Consider the following 13,476-nt stretch of genomic DNA (forward strand, 5'->3'; position numbering starts at 1 on the left):
CATTAAAGTTTACATTATGAAAAATTTTCCACCCTGTTCTGATTATAGTGGCTATGGTATACCAGTCCCCAGGTCAATCTCCCTCTTTTCTCAAGGAATTCAACACCTAGTTCACTGTCTTCCTCTCCTCCCTTCCTCCCGTCCTAATACTACCAGACTTCAATATTCATATCTACACTCACTAAAACTCCCTAATTTTCTAATTTCTCAGTATCCTCAACTCCTATGACCTACTCTTTACAAATACAAAAGTGAGACAGTCCCTATTCTCAAGTAGTTCACATTCTATTATTTTTCATTTGATTGCATCTATAGGAGGTTTCAGCTGCAACTTAAATGGAAAGGTCTCATAATGTTTAAAGTGCAGCAGCAAAACACATAGTAATTCACTTTCTTTAATGTCATTTCCATTAATAAAATCAAATCAGTTTCTAATGTAGAATCATTTGATAGTATTAAAGAGTTTGGCGTTGAGAACTTTATTTACTAAGTCTTCAGAAGTTGTAGCTGCTGAAGATATGGGGAACTATTGCACCTACAGAGAAAGTTGCCAGGCTACATCTCTACAAGTGTTAGATTCGGGAATCAGAGAAGGATGGTGTACAGTGGTTTGGGGGTGTTCCTGTTCCCAGGGTCACTCTAGAAGCAATTTCTACGCACAAACATGAAGGTGACGCATCTGGTATGATGGCAAGATCAAGAGTATGAACATTTTTGTGTATGTCTGAGGCAGGGTGGTGGGAGTAGTTCATGAGAATAAGTGAGTTGAGAAACTAGGAGACCAGGGTATTTGAGGGAGTATCAGTACCTATGTTCAAGTATAAGGGCAGGAGTTGAAGGGAAGGAATGAACAGCCAGTAATGGAAACGGTAGTCAGAGAGGTCAGGTTTCAGTAATAGCCAAAAGATGGAGGGAGTTGGAAAAGAAAAGATTTAAGATGAAAAGCAAGCCTATTGCCTATGGAGCAGGAATCCCAGAGGGCATAGTTGAAGGGGTGAACAGCTTTGGTGTGAGACATTAGAGGTGAGGGAGGGTAGGTGATGTCAAAGATAATAGAGATAAGGAATCAGACAATGGAGTTTGAATGATGATCTACAGAGATTCAGAATCACTGAGATGGGGATGATCAATGGGGACTTTGTTAATCAATAAGAAAAAAAATTTTAGAGACATTTTCAATGTCAATAGACTATGACCTCAAGATGGATTTCTTTCAAAGCTAGGGAAGCAAAAACTTGGAAGAAGGAAAAGTGATACTCTCCTTCTCCAAGGCAGGAGACCAGGCTAGAAACTAGATAGACTGGTGCCCTCTCTCTTCACTTCAAGTGTTGCTGAGGGAGATACTCTTATGATATAATGGCACTTTTCTTCCGCAAGAGGCTAGAGGTCAGGCAAGAGAGAGACAAAAGTAGGGTGCCCTAGCATCATGTTGTGCTTCTGCCTGACCTCTAGGGAGTCATTGAATAGTAATATCTCTGTTATTATGTCTTCTAAGAATTTTCCGTGACATTGATGTATGAAAGAGAAACACTATTTTGGAATTTAAAGTGGCATTTTGCTCTATCAAATTAAATCCTTTTTCATAATCAGCAATAAAGACAATGGGATCTTATATTCTTTACATCTTTTTGTCAGCTACTAAATAGTGAAGAAGTGGTCCATTGCTGAATATCAGTTGTAAAGTCCTGCTTATTCCCTACCAGTATTTTCAACAAAGATGCCCTTAATGTATGTATAGATGACTCACGTGAAGATTTTTTATAAATGGGAGGGCAGGAATCTAGGTTCATAGTTGCTGATTCTTCCTAATCACCTTTTTTGGTATAAAAGATTTTTTTTTTACCATCTTCAGTATCTTTCCCTCCTTCAAATATTTTGTATATTGACCCTCAAGACTCTTATAAATAATTCTGTCTTCTCCAGCACAGATGCCCTTTATAATACATTTCCATCTCCCCATAAGCAAATCTAGAACCGTGATGTTAAATGTTCAAATATATGGTACCAATGTCTTTAATGGTAATCTTTCCATATTGCATGTTCCTTCCATATTCATCAAATGAACTTGGGATACTCCTGAGTTCCATATCTTGCCAAGCCTTCTTGAAATCGTTTTTTCCCTGCACTGCTTCTCTCTGCTTTATGAGACAATACCATTTGTAATCATACACTATGTTTCACTGTAAGAATTTACAAAGACATTTGTATTCACTGTTGCTTTTGACTGAGATCTCTTTACACTTGGCAAGTTAAGTCAAATGTTCATTGACTAAGGTTTTTCTATTATTGTTGTGGCTAATAATAACAGCAACAGCTCATATTTATATCGTACCTGAGGCTTTACAAAGCCCTTTCTTTATAAGTACTCAGTTAAGTAGGTAGTGAAACATTATTATTTTATATTATGAGTATTAATATTAATAAATATTTTCATTTTATTATTGATATCCTATTTTTTTGAAAATTACTGCACTTTTGCCTAAATAGAGCTAAAAGATGTGTACAGCACTATTTCAAATATGTTAACAATGGAAGACTTCTTAGGAGAGATAGGAACATAATGCTAAATCTCTTAGATGTGCTTAGAAAAATAACTTATCTCAGGTAAGAATTAAATAGATTCTGCTATTAATCCAAACAATGTTGAAATTGTATTTATCTAACTACCATTTTTGTACTGTTAATTGTATTTTCACAAAACACCTAAGATTAGGGGTGCTCACAAACTACAGCACTATTTGAAGGTAAAAATCTGTTCTCTTTTTTTCATCTGTGCTCAAACATAAAGATCATCACTCAATTCTATAGTCTTACTCACCACCTTAGAAGCAGTATTCATGTATTGCATCACCATTTCTTTTTTGATACTAAAGTCCTTTTCCCGCAATGGTGCCTTTTTATCTTCATTTAAATTCATATCTTCCTGTAAAATACAATTAAAAAGCTTTATTTTATAATCTATGTAGGAACAATTCTACATAAATTTTGTGCTAAAATCAATAATTTGTGACTAAAAACAGCATTAATTGGTTTGAAATGATTTGCAGGCTACTATCTGGTATTTAGACAAGGAGTAGTAGGGTAAGGGAAAAGGGTTCCATAGTATTCTGGATCCATTTTTCTGCAGCATATTTAACTGAAAAAAATTCTCTTATACCTTATCATTTAATGGCAATTAAGGAAAATTAACTGCAGTAATCTCAAGGCTAGATATTGTCACTGAATTGCTGTCTTTCACAGTATATCTTTATGATCAGTTTTAAAACTTATAACCACTTAAAATATTTGGAAGTAAATTAGTATATTCCACAAATGCTTCACTGCCACTAACAAAAATTTACTACTAAATGAGTTACTATTTTCAATCACATCCTGTAATATTTTATTTGTATTCTAGTACTACAAAATGTAACATACGAATTACAATCATTACTCTTGAGCTGGATGGTACACCTCAGATGCTATATGATCCAAACCCTTCGTTTTACAAATGAGGGAACTGAGGTCCAGAAAGGTTACTTGCTCAAAGTTGGTTTTGAACCCAGGTCCACTCACCTCAGAGTCAATGATCTTTCCGCTATATCACTCTCATAAGAGATTCACCATTTTAAAACAAAATAGTCATAAACAGGGTGTCTACTGCTGTGAACATGGCATTGTATAAGTGTTCACTTGAAGACCATTGAATATATTTCAACTAGAATCATCATCAAAATATTTACAGAAGATAAGTTGGCACAGACAACCTCACTAGTAACAAAGGAAAAACTGATGGTACAAGAATAGAAAGGTAAAAGAAGAGTATTGGCTCAACTGCGTTAATATTTCAAGTCTTGGTCCTAGTTCATATATGATCTATAATGAAAACATTTAAGTATACAGAAGTCTACATCTACTTAGAAACCAATCCATCATGACAAGTACTCTAAATGGCATCCTCAGCTCAGTAGGTAAGATGTCTTCTAAATTCTACATAGGCACTATATTCGCTAGACATTCTTGTTTATGGCATTAGCTTTTCAATCTTTGGCAGCCAAGCCCTTGAAACAGGCCCAAGTCAAAAATCTCTTCATTTTGCCTTTCTATAGATCCCAGACATTCCTACATATCTAATTGCTATCACAAGCATGCTACTTTCACTTGGAAAGAAGAATTCTCTAAGGTTACAGCAAATTTCAAGTTACAATTAAAAAGAGCAAAACATTAGAAATAATTCATGGATGTTGGAGTATAAATCAAAACAATATGTCAACACGAGTTATGTTTAAAATAAAGATTATTACCTTCTCTGTAAGGCACCAGGAAAAAAAAAAAGAATTATCTCTAGTTATTACAAATAGAAGTCTTTCCTAGATCATTGAAACCTAGTACTAACACAGCAAGATTTGTCCTGAATTAAGGCACAAAATGATGTGATATTTAAGAAGTGACAGAAGAAAGGTATATAATAATCAGAAATAATCAAAAGTAGAGAATAATCCATCTCACACAAATGTCCTCTTCAGTTGGCAATAATGACAATCTCCCAAAAATAAAACAATTTTTAATAATGGCATACAAATATTAACAAATTACCTTCCCGAGTTGTGACTTAATCTCAGAAAATCAACCATATACTAATTTCAGAAAACAATATTAGTTCTTCTGGAAGTAAAGGTTAAATGACTAAGTTTATATAAAAACAAAAGAAGGTAAAAGAAATGGATGTCCATATTAAAAAACACATTTGCAACTTGTCAAACAAATTTTCTATTTATAAAATATAGAAGTGAGGAAGGAAAAAGCACAAGGAAAGAAACACCTAAAAGGTAGGAAAAATACCAAAATATTTTAATATTAAAAGAGGCCTCTTAATGGCAATCAAGTTCAAATCTCTCATTTTGTAGCACAAAGAGATTAAATGATTTACCCAATCCCAATAACCCAATTAAATGATTTATTCAATTACCCAATTACTCAAATGATCTTTTGGTAACAGCACAAGTTTTTTTATGATGCTTTTATCAATTTTTCCATGGGTTGTTGCTAGGTTTTTATCAGTTTGGTTAGGTTTTTGTTGTTGCTCCTTTTGTTTTTAATTTAGACCCTCTACAAAATCCAACTTTCTTGTCTTCTCCTGGCATGAGGGTGAGACCACTGGCTCTCAAAGGTAATACCAACAAAGAGTAAATGGCTGGCAGGTTTTACCATTGCTTTCGTTTTTTAAAGTAAATTTTAATTGGTCCAAGAATGTTATGGCTTACTCAGGATCTCAAAAAAAGGTGGTTGGTGTCAGAGTTAGAATTTGAATCCAGGCCCTCCATCTCCAAAGCCAGTGTTCTTTCCACTATACCACAAGTTGACAAAGTATTTTGTCATTCATTTCATAGTGAGTGGTACATGCATACCAGCACCAGTGAAGACCCCTCAGGACATGACCCCCCACCTTTTTTAGTTGTGTAAGCAGAAATTCCTGAACTATAGTACATCCTGTTTATGTCATCCTCTAGCTATATGACCTTGTGTAGAAGACTGTCTAAACCATGGGGCCCTGAAAAGGGGAACATACTGTGATTTCTGTACTCCTTTGTTCCCTTCCTTGCTGGGGAAGATTTACGCGAATAGATTGTGCCCCTGAGGCTCAGCCAATGGGCCAATGGGAAGGGGGTTAGGGTGGCCTATTGCACTAGGATCTATATAAATCTATTTTGAACAAAGCACTCTTGCACTCTCTGGCTGATGCCATTTTGGGCGACACAGGGGTGTCCTTTCTCGAGAAAGCCAATAAAGCAGCTCTCCTTTTTGCAAATTCTTGTCAAGACTGATTCAAATTTGGGTAGGTGGTCTTTTGCACCACACAATAGCAACAAGAAACATCAATTCATGAAGTGCTTAGTCATCTTATTACAGGGTCCATATTAAGTGTTTGAAAAAAGATGACCAAGAAAACAATTGCACCTTATACATCAGCCAATATTTCTGGGGATGAGGAGGTATAGTTGTTTTACAAGGAACTCAGTAAGACCCCCCAAATTAAATCAATATATACTTTAATACTCAATGACTTCAATATATAGGGGGAAAATGATGAAAGGTAAGTTGGGAAACATGGCTCTGTAGTAAAAAGAAAAAAAAAAAAGATGATAGGCCCAAGGGCAGTAGATTATATAATACACATAGTTATATATTTTCTTGAAGAAGAGTCAAGCGAGGAGGTGGTCAGTATGGTTAGCACAAAAAAAAAAAAAAATTAAATTAAATTAATTATATTTTACCAGCTAGGAAATTACTATTTGCTGCTGCAGAAGCATAATTATAACTCCTAACTATATGAGATCTGTAGAAACATCTAGCACTAAGGCCTAGGATGTACTATAATTTTTCTAAAAAATATTATGACAGTGTGGTAGTCCAAAAGGGCAAAGGTCATTACGGAATGGAGAGTAAGATAGGCGGGAAGAATGAGGTAGAATTTACCTTGGGCATTGAAGGATGGATAAATCAAAAAGGTAAAGGAAAGAGAGAGCTGACAATTGCCAGTATTAGGAACAATGTGAACACAAGCATGGAAATATATACAACACCTAACAGAAGAAGGACACTTTGGTTATAGCCTCAAGTGCATTAAAAGAAAAAATATGAACTTAGACTAGAAATTTAGGGTGGCAGCAGATTTTAAAGAACCTCAAAAACTAAGGCTATGAAAATGAACCTAACTGACCAGCAATAGAGAATAACTGAAGACTTACAAGCAGGAAAAGGGCATCACTACCAGATCCATGTAAGGAACAGTGGAGGCAGTATAATTAATGTTTGGCAAAAAAGAAATCATAGAAGTGGGAAAAACTGGTTAAGAGATTAGTACAAACCTGTATTAGGGTGACAACAGTGGGAGTAGAGAAGAGCAAATAGATGCAAGACATGTTAAAGAAGTGAAATGAAGATTTGCTAAAAAATTTGGACGTGAGAGCAAAAAAGGTAACATTAAAGAAAACATAATTTTGAACATAGGAACAATAGACAGTAAAGATTAAAAAAACGGAAAATGCTGAAAGCAAAAAGAAGACTAAATTGGTAGAAGAGATAAGTTCATTTTTGAGGTAAAATCTTGAAGCTCCCTTCTAGTTCTAAACTGATGATGGCAAATTGGTCGATCCTACATTATTTAAATTGATCGATCCTACATTATTTAAATTGATAACCTTATGTTGAATTTGAGGTATCCAGGGGATATACATATGTATACATGTTCTACAGGAAATTAGAAAGAAAGAGCTAAAAGTCATCTTTATAGAAGTAAACTAAAGTCATGGAAGTCAGAGCAAAAAGGTTAAAAAAAAATACTGAAAAAACAGAAAAGGAACATCTTTAAAACACCCACTTTTAAGGAGTCAGGAAAAAGAAAGAGACAAAGGATAGAGAGGTGAGAGGAAAATAAGAAGAGTGTGCTCTCTTTGAAGTGTAAGGAGAAAAAAAATACCTACAATGAGGCAGAAGTCAATAGCATCAAATCCTGTTGTGTCAAATTAGTAGTCAAGGAGAATGAAAATTGAAAAAAGAGAGCTCAGAATTTAAATAAGAGGAGATGACAGAATCACAAACTAAGAGCTTGAAGAGACCCCTAAATCTCAGATTTCCTCATTTTATAAGTATGGAAATAGAGGCTCCAAGATTTTGAATGATTTGCCCACAAACTGTGTAGCAGAGCTGTAATTTGAAGGATGTCCTCTGATTCCAAATTCCAGATTCATTCCAAGGTCCCTGGTGACTTAGGAGGAATTTAAACAGACAGATAAGGAGAGATACCAAATTGAAAAGTAGAGAACTTGGTGGTAAAAGAGTTGGTGCACCAGGAACAGAAAAATTTTGGTCACCTATTACGTCAAAGGTAATATGCCTGGGGACTACACTGGATACAGCTCACACAGAACACAATCACTATCTTCAAGGAATTAACTATCTAATAGCACAAATAAATATCACATACAGAAATCTACAGTATTCCTTAAATGAAAAAAATCAATCTTGGCTGCCTACTCACTTAGATATTTGGTCCAAAATTTGATTTAGGACACTCTGAAGAGGATATTAACAGGGTTCTATTAAAGTTAAATTAATATTTCATATATGAACATTTTGATTAAACTTATTCATACAATAACTTTTCAGCATTATACTTTGGCATGGTTTTACATTGGGAAATTGAGAGTTCCAACATGGAGAAGTAATTTTCCTTTAGTTAATTACTTTTTAATTAAAAACTATGCAAAAAATTAGATTACTATGCTGCTTCACAATCTCATTGGCCCCAGGGATGTAGATTTCAAAAACTGAGAAAACTTTACTAGAGACAGATTTTTTTTAAAAATTCAACACATTAGGAATAAATATAGCTCTACCTCCAAAAAGAATCACATTTAATATTCAGAGTAAAGTATATAACATTCATGAGAAATAATCTTGCAATATAATATAATATGAACAGAACATGGGAAAGACTGAAAATTCCTAATACATAAAGAAAAATCCAAATCAGACTGAGAATAACTGAAATAGCAAAAGGAAAAAAAAAGTTTCATTTTTTTTTACCGCCTCCCCCCCAAAAAATAAAAAATGAAACAAAAGCTAAAAGAATCTAAGCACCACGAAGAATTAATTCCCTTATTTCTGGACAAAGAGTTATATTCACAAAGATCTTCAGCCATGCTAATAGGCAAAATCCTGGAAAATAAGTACTGTTCACAATAATTTGTTCTATATATCACCTCACATACAATACAAAGAGAGAAATACCAGAGGCCCTGCAACTAAGCGGCATAACTAGATAGATGAAAGGGCTTAAAGTCAGTAAATCTTGAGTTCAAATTCTGCAAAGTAGCAGACTTATCATTCTTTCTCCTTTATTATGGCTCAATATCCACCTCCGGCACCTCTGTTCCTTGTTATCTAGAGTTGTAGCATGCAAAATAAAATTCTCTTTTATTTGCTATCTCTCCCCACATTATCATGCCTAGATATGTCCTACAGTCATTCATGGTCCTGAACCATCCTGTGCCATTACATCATATTGATCCATATGGAAACCTGTAATATCGTGAAACTCTCATTCTTGTTATAAGAATGAGAGATGACAAATGAGTGTTGTCTTGAGTATTGAACATGAGTGTTGTCTTGGTACTCATGAAATGTGAAAAGATCTATAAGGAAAGAAGGAAAGAAGCACTTTTTAAATGACTACTATGTGCAAAGCACTGTACCAAATGTTATCTCATAAAATATTATAAAAAATATAATAAATGCTATCTCACCTCACAACAATCCTGGGAGGTGGGTGCTGTTATTATCCCCCATTTTATAGTTGACGAAATTGTGGCAGACAGAGGATAAATGACTTGCCTGGACATCTAGTGAGTATCTGTGACTAGATTTGAACTCATGTTTTCCTGATTCCAAACCCAGTGCTCTATCCATTGTGCCACCTAGCTGCTTTAGGTAAATATGTACCTGACTAACACATCAATTTGGCATTTTTATCAAACATGAAAATAAATTTTAGGTTAAATTTAATTTTTAAAAAATTTTTACAAGTGTAATATAGAGAAGGCATTGCTCAACAGTGATCTTTTTTGAATGGGGGGAGGTGGTTTTTAGAAAACTACAAGATCAACGGAACACTATTAAAACAGGACCTCTACCCCCATCTGCACTTTAATTCTTTTGTTTCTCTCTCACTTCCTCCCCCCCCAAAAAAATACTTATTAATCACCTACTGCTTCCTAAGTCCAGTGTTAGACAAAGGGAGGTACAAAATTTAAATAAGAATCACTCACTGGTATATGAATGTAATGGAATACTGTTGTGCTATACAAAATGATGAGCAAGCGGAATTCAGAAAAACCTGGAGAGACTTGTATGGCCTGATGCTGAGTTAAGTGAGCAGAACCAGGAGAAGGTTGTACACAATAATAGCCATGTTGTGCAAAGACTAACTTTGATAGACTTAGATCCTTGCATTGCTGAGAAGGGCTAAGTCATCTCCAAAAGTCTCATGATGGAAAATGCTATCCACACTTAGAGAAAGAACTATGGAAATTGAATGCAGATCAAAGAGTACTATTTGCTCTTTTTTCTTTTTATGTTTTGTTTTTGTTTCTTCTTTCTTATGGCTCCTCTTATTGGTTCTAATTCTTCTTTACAACATGACTAATGTGAAAATATGTTTAATAGGAATGTATATGTAGAGCCTATATCAGATTGAATACTGTCTTAGGGAGGGAGGTGGTGAGAGAGGGGGAGAAAATTTAAAAATCAAAAGCTTATGGAAGTATTTGTTGAAAACTAAAAATAAATTAAAAAAAAAGAAATCACTCACAAAGCTTAATTACTTATAGATATAGGGTTTATAATATGCCATAAAACCTACATTTATGTGAGGCTTATTCCAAGGAAGGTTTTCTCCAATAGACAAATGGTCAAATGAGAGGAACAGAGAGTTTTCAAAAGAAGGAAAACAAGTTATCAATAACCAGATGAAAAAATGCTCCAAATCACTAATAATGATGATTTTTTTTAACTTTGTAACAAGTTTTGTGATTTGGAGCCATGCTTTCATCCATAGAGAGAACTTTTGGTGAAATATCTCTCCTTACTAATATAGGTAAGTACCTAATTTTCAACTTACAGTCTTAGAGAGTTTTCAGGAGTACTAAAAGATTAACTGATTTGTCCAGCATCATGACAGACCCAGTAGGTATCACAGAAGGACTTGAACCAGATTTTCCCTATTTCAACACCAGCACTGGATCTGCTATCCCAACTGTCCATTTTGTTACTTTTATGATAAAATTAATATTCACATAAAAAAACTATATCAAAAAACTTCTGCTTCATATACAATACTTTTTTCTGTTCTTGGCATATAAAATATTCATGTGTATCGATGTTTGGTAACTTTGTGGAAAAAAAAAAGAAAAAAGAAAATTTAAAGAAATGAAAAAATAATGATACCACACTGAAGATAAACTTTTCCCCTGTCAACTAGATTTTTGATACAAACCTTCTTCAGAAATAATTGCTGGGGCAGAGCCAAGATGGTAGAGTAAAAGTAGTGACTTGCTTGAGCTCTCCCCCAAACTCCTCCAAATACTTGTAAAAAATGACTAAACAAATTCTAGAGCAGCAAAACCCACAAAAAAGACTCAGAGACACAAATTTCCAGCCCAAGACAACCTGGATAGTTGACAGGAAAGGTCTGTTGTGTCAAGCTGAGAGAGAAGCACATTTCAGCATGGACTGTGCTGGCAAAGGCAGAGCAGGACCCATGAGACGAAATCACTGGCAGCTGGGGCGGTCTCCAGACTTCTCGACCCACAAATGCCACAGACAATTTAGAAAGTCAGTGGGAAAGGTCTGTGAGACCTGAGTGAAAGGAGCACAGTCTAGTCCTGGCCCTAGCAGAGCCCTGAGGAACCAGTCACAGCAGCAGCAGCGGCTGCTTCTGGAGCTCTCAGCCCACAGACAGTGGGGAGATCAAGCAGCTGATAGGATGGCGGTTGCAGGGATCTCTTTGATGGCATTAAGGCAGGGTTCTTTTGCTTTGCCCATGCTTGGATCTGGGTCACAGTTCTGACTGGTGGTCCTGGGGCGAGGACAAGTGCTAGCCAGGTGAAGTTTGTGGCGGTAGTGCAGAGGGAATCCTCCTCACAGTTTCAAGGCACAAAAGAGTGCTTGTGGTCACTCATAGACCAGAGCACAGGCCAGGAAAGGAGTAAACACCTCACCTTTGATCATACCACCTGTGAAGAACTGGAAATTTACAGGGGTTTTTTTTTTTTTCTATTTTTTCGCTAAAAACCGTTGCACAAAACCCCTGAAGCTTGGGACAGTACATCTTCCACACTGGAAAAAGAGTCCTACCTTAACAGGGTTAAGAAAAAGTCAAGTAATTGGCTGGGAACATGAGCAAACAGCAGAAAAAAATTTAGACTACAGATTCTTACTTTGGTGACAAAGAAGATCAAAACATACAACAGAAGAAGACAAGTCAAAGCTCCTACATCCAAAGCCTCCAAGAAAAACATGAATTGGTCTCAGGCCATGGAACAGCTCAAAAAGGATTTTGAAAAGCAAGTAAGAGAAGTAGAGGAAAAATTGGGAAAAGAAATGAGAGTGATGCAAGAAAATCATGAAAAACAATTCAACAGCTTGCTAAAGGAGACCCAAAAAAATACTGAAGAAAATAACACCTTAAAAAATAAACTAACCCAAATGGCAAGAGAAGTCCAAAAAAGTCAATGAGGGAAGAATGTCTTAAAAAGCAGAATTGGCCTAATGAAAAAGGAGATCCAAAAGCTCACTAACAAAAATCATTCCTCAGGATAGCTAGGTGACGCAGTGGCTAGAGTACCAGCCCTGGAGTCAGGAGGACCTGAATTCAAATCTAGCCTCAGACACTTAACACTTAGCAGTTGTGTGATCCTGGGCAAGTCACTTAACCCCAATTGCCTCACCAAAAAAAGAAAGAAAGAAAGAAAATCATTACTTAAAAATTAGAATGAAGCAAATGGAAGCTAATATCTCATTGGAAAAACAACTGGAAAGTAGATCCAGTAGAGATAACTTAAAAATTATTGGACTACCTGAAAGTCATGATCAAAATAAGAGCCTAGACATCATCTTTCCAGAAATTATTGGGGCAGCTAGATGACGCAGTGGATATAGCACCAGCCCTGAAGTCAGGAGGCCCTGAGTTCAAATCCGACCTCAGACCAAACACTTGACACTTACTAGCTATGTGAACCTGGGCAAGTCACTTAACCCCAACTGCCTAAGAAAGAAAGAAAGAAAGAAAGAAAGAAAGAAAGAAAGAAAGAAAGAAAAATTATCAAGGAAAATTGTCCTGATATTCTAGAACCAGAGGATAACATAGAAATTGAAAGAATCTACTGATCACCTCCTGAAAGAGATCCCAAAAAGAAAACTCCTAGGAATATTACAGCCCAATTCCAGGGTTCCCAGGTCAAGAGAAAAATATTGCAAGCAGTCAGGAAAAAACAATTCAAGTATTGTGCAAATACAATCAGGATAACACAAGATTTAGTGGTTACTACAATAAGGAACCACAGGGCTTGGAATATAATATTCCGGAGGGCAAAGGAGATAGGATTAAAACCAAGAATCACCCACCCAGCAAAACTGACTATAATCCTTCCGGGGGGAAAAAAAATGGATATTCAATGAAATAGAGGACTTTCAAGTATTCTTGATGAAAAAACCAGAGCTGAATAGAAAATTTGACTTTCAAATACAAGACTCAAGTGAAGCGTGAAAAGGTAAACAGGAAAGAGAAATCATACGGGACTTATTAAAGTTGAACTGTTTACATTCCTACATGGAAATATGATATTTGCAACTTATGAAACCTTTCTCAATAGTAGGGTAATTGTAGGGAAGATAGATAGATAGATAGATAGATAGATAGATAGATAGATAGATAGA

General features: G+C 35.5%; 1 protein-coding gene across 4 annotated transcripts in view; it reads right to left on the reverse strand.

Annotated features, from left to right (window-relative positions):
- Positions 1-13,476, reverse strand: part of DIAPH3 (diaphanous related formin 3) — a 426,288-nt gene that overhangs the window by 343,336 nt on the left and 69,476 nt on the right. For all 4 annotated transcript variants that reach the window (XM_027846174.1, XM_027846175.1, XM_027846172.1 and 1 more), the window contains one exon: positions 2,819-2,923. In XM_027846174.1, the coding sequence (XP_027701975.1) occupies positions 2,819-2,923 (105 nt within the window). The remainder of the gene's footprint in view (positions 1-2,818; positions 2,924-13,476) is intronic.

The sequence above is a fragment of the Vombatus ursinus genome, unplaced genomic scaffold (genome assembly GCF_900497805.2).
Source record: "Vombatus ursinus unplaced genomic scaffold, bare-nosed wombat genome assembly UNPS02015089.1, whole genome shotgun sequence".
Lineage (NCBI taxonomy): Eukaryota > Metazoa > Chordata > Mammalia > Diprotodontia > Vombatidae > Vombatus > Vombatus ursinus.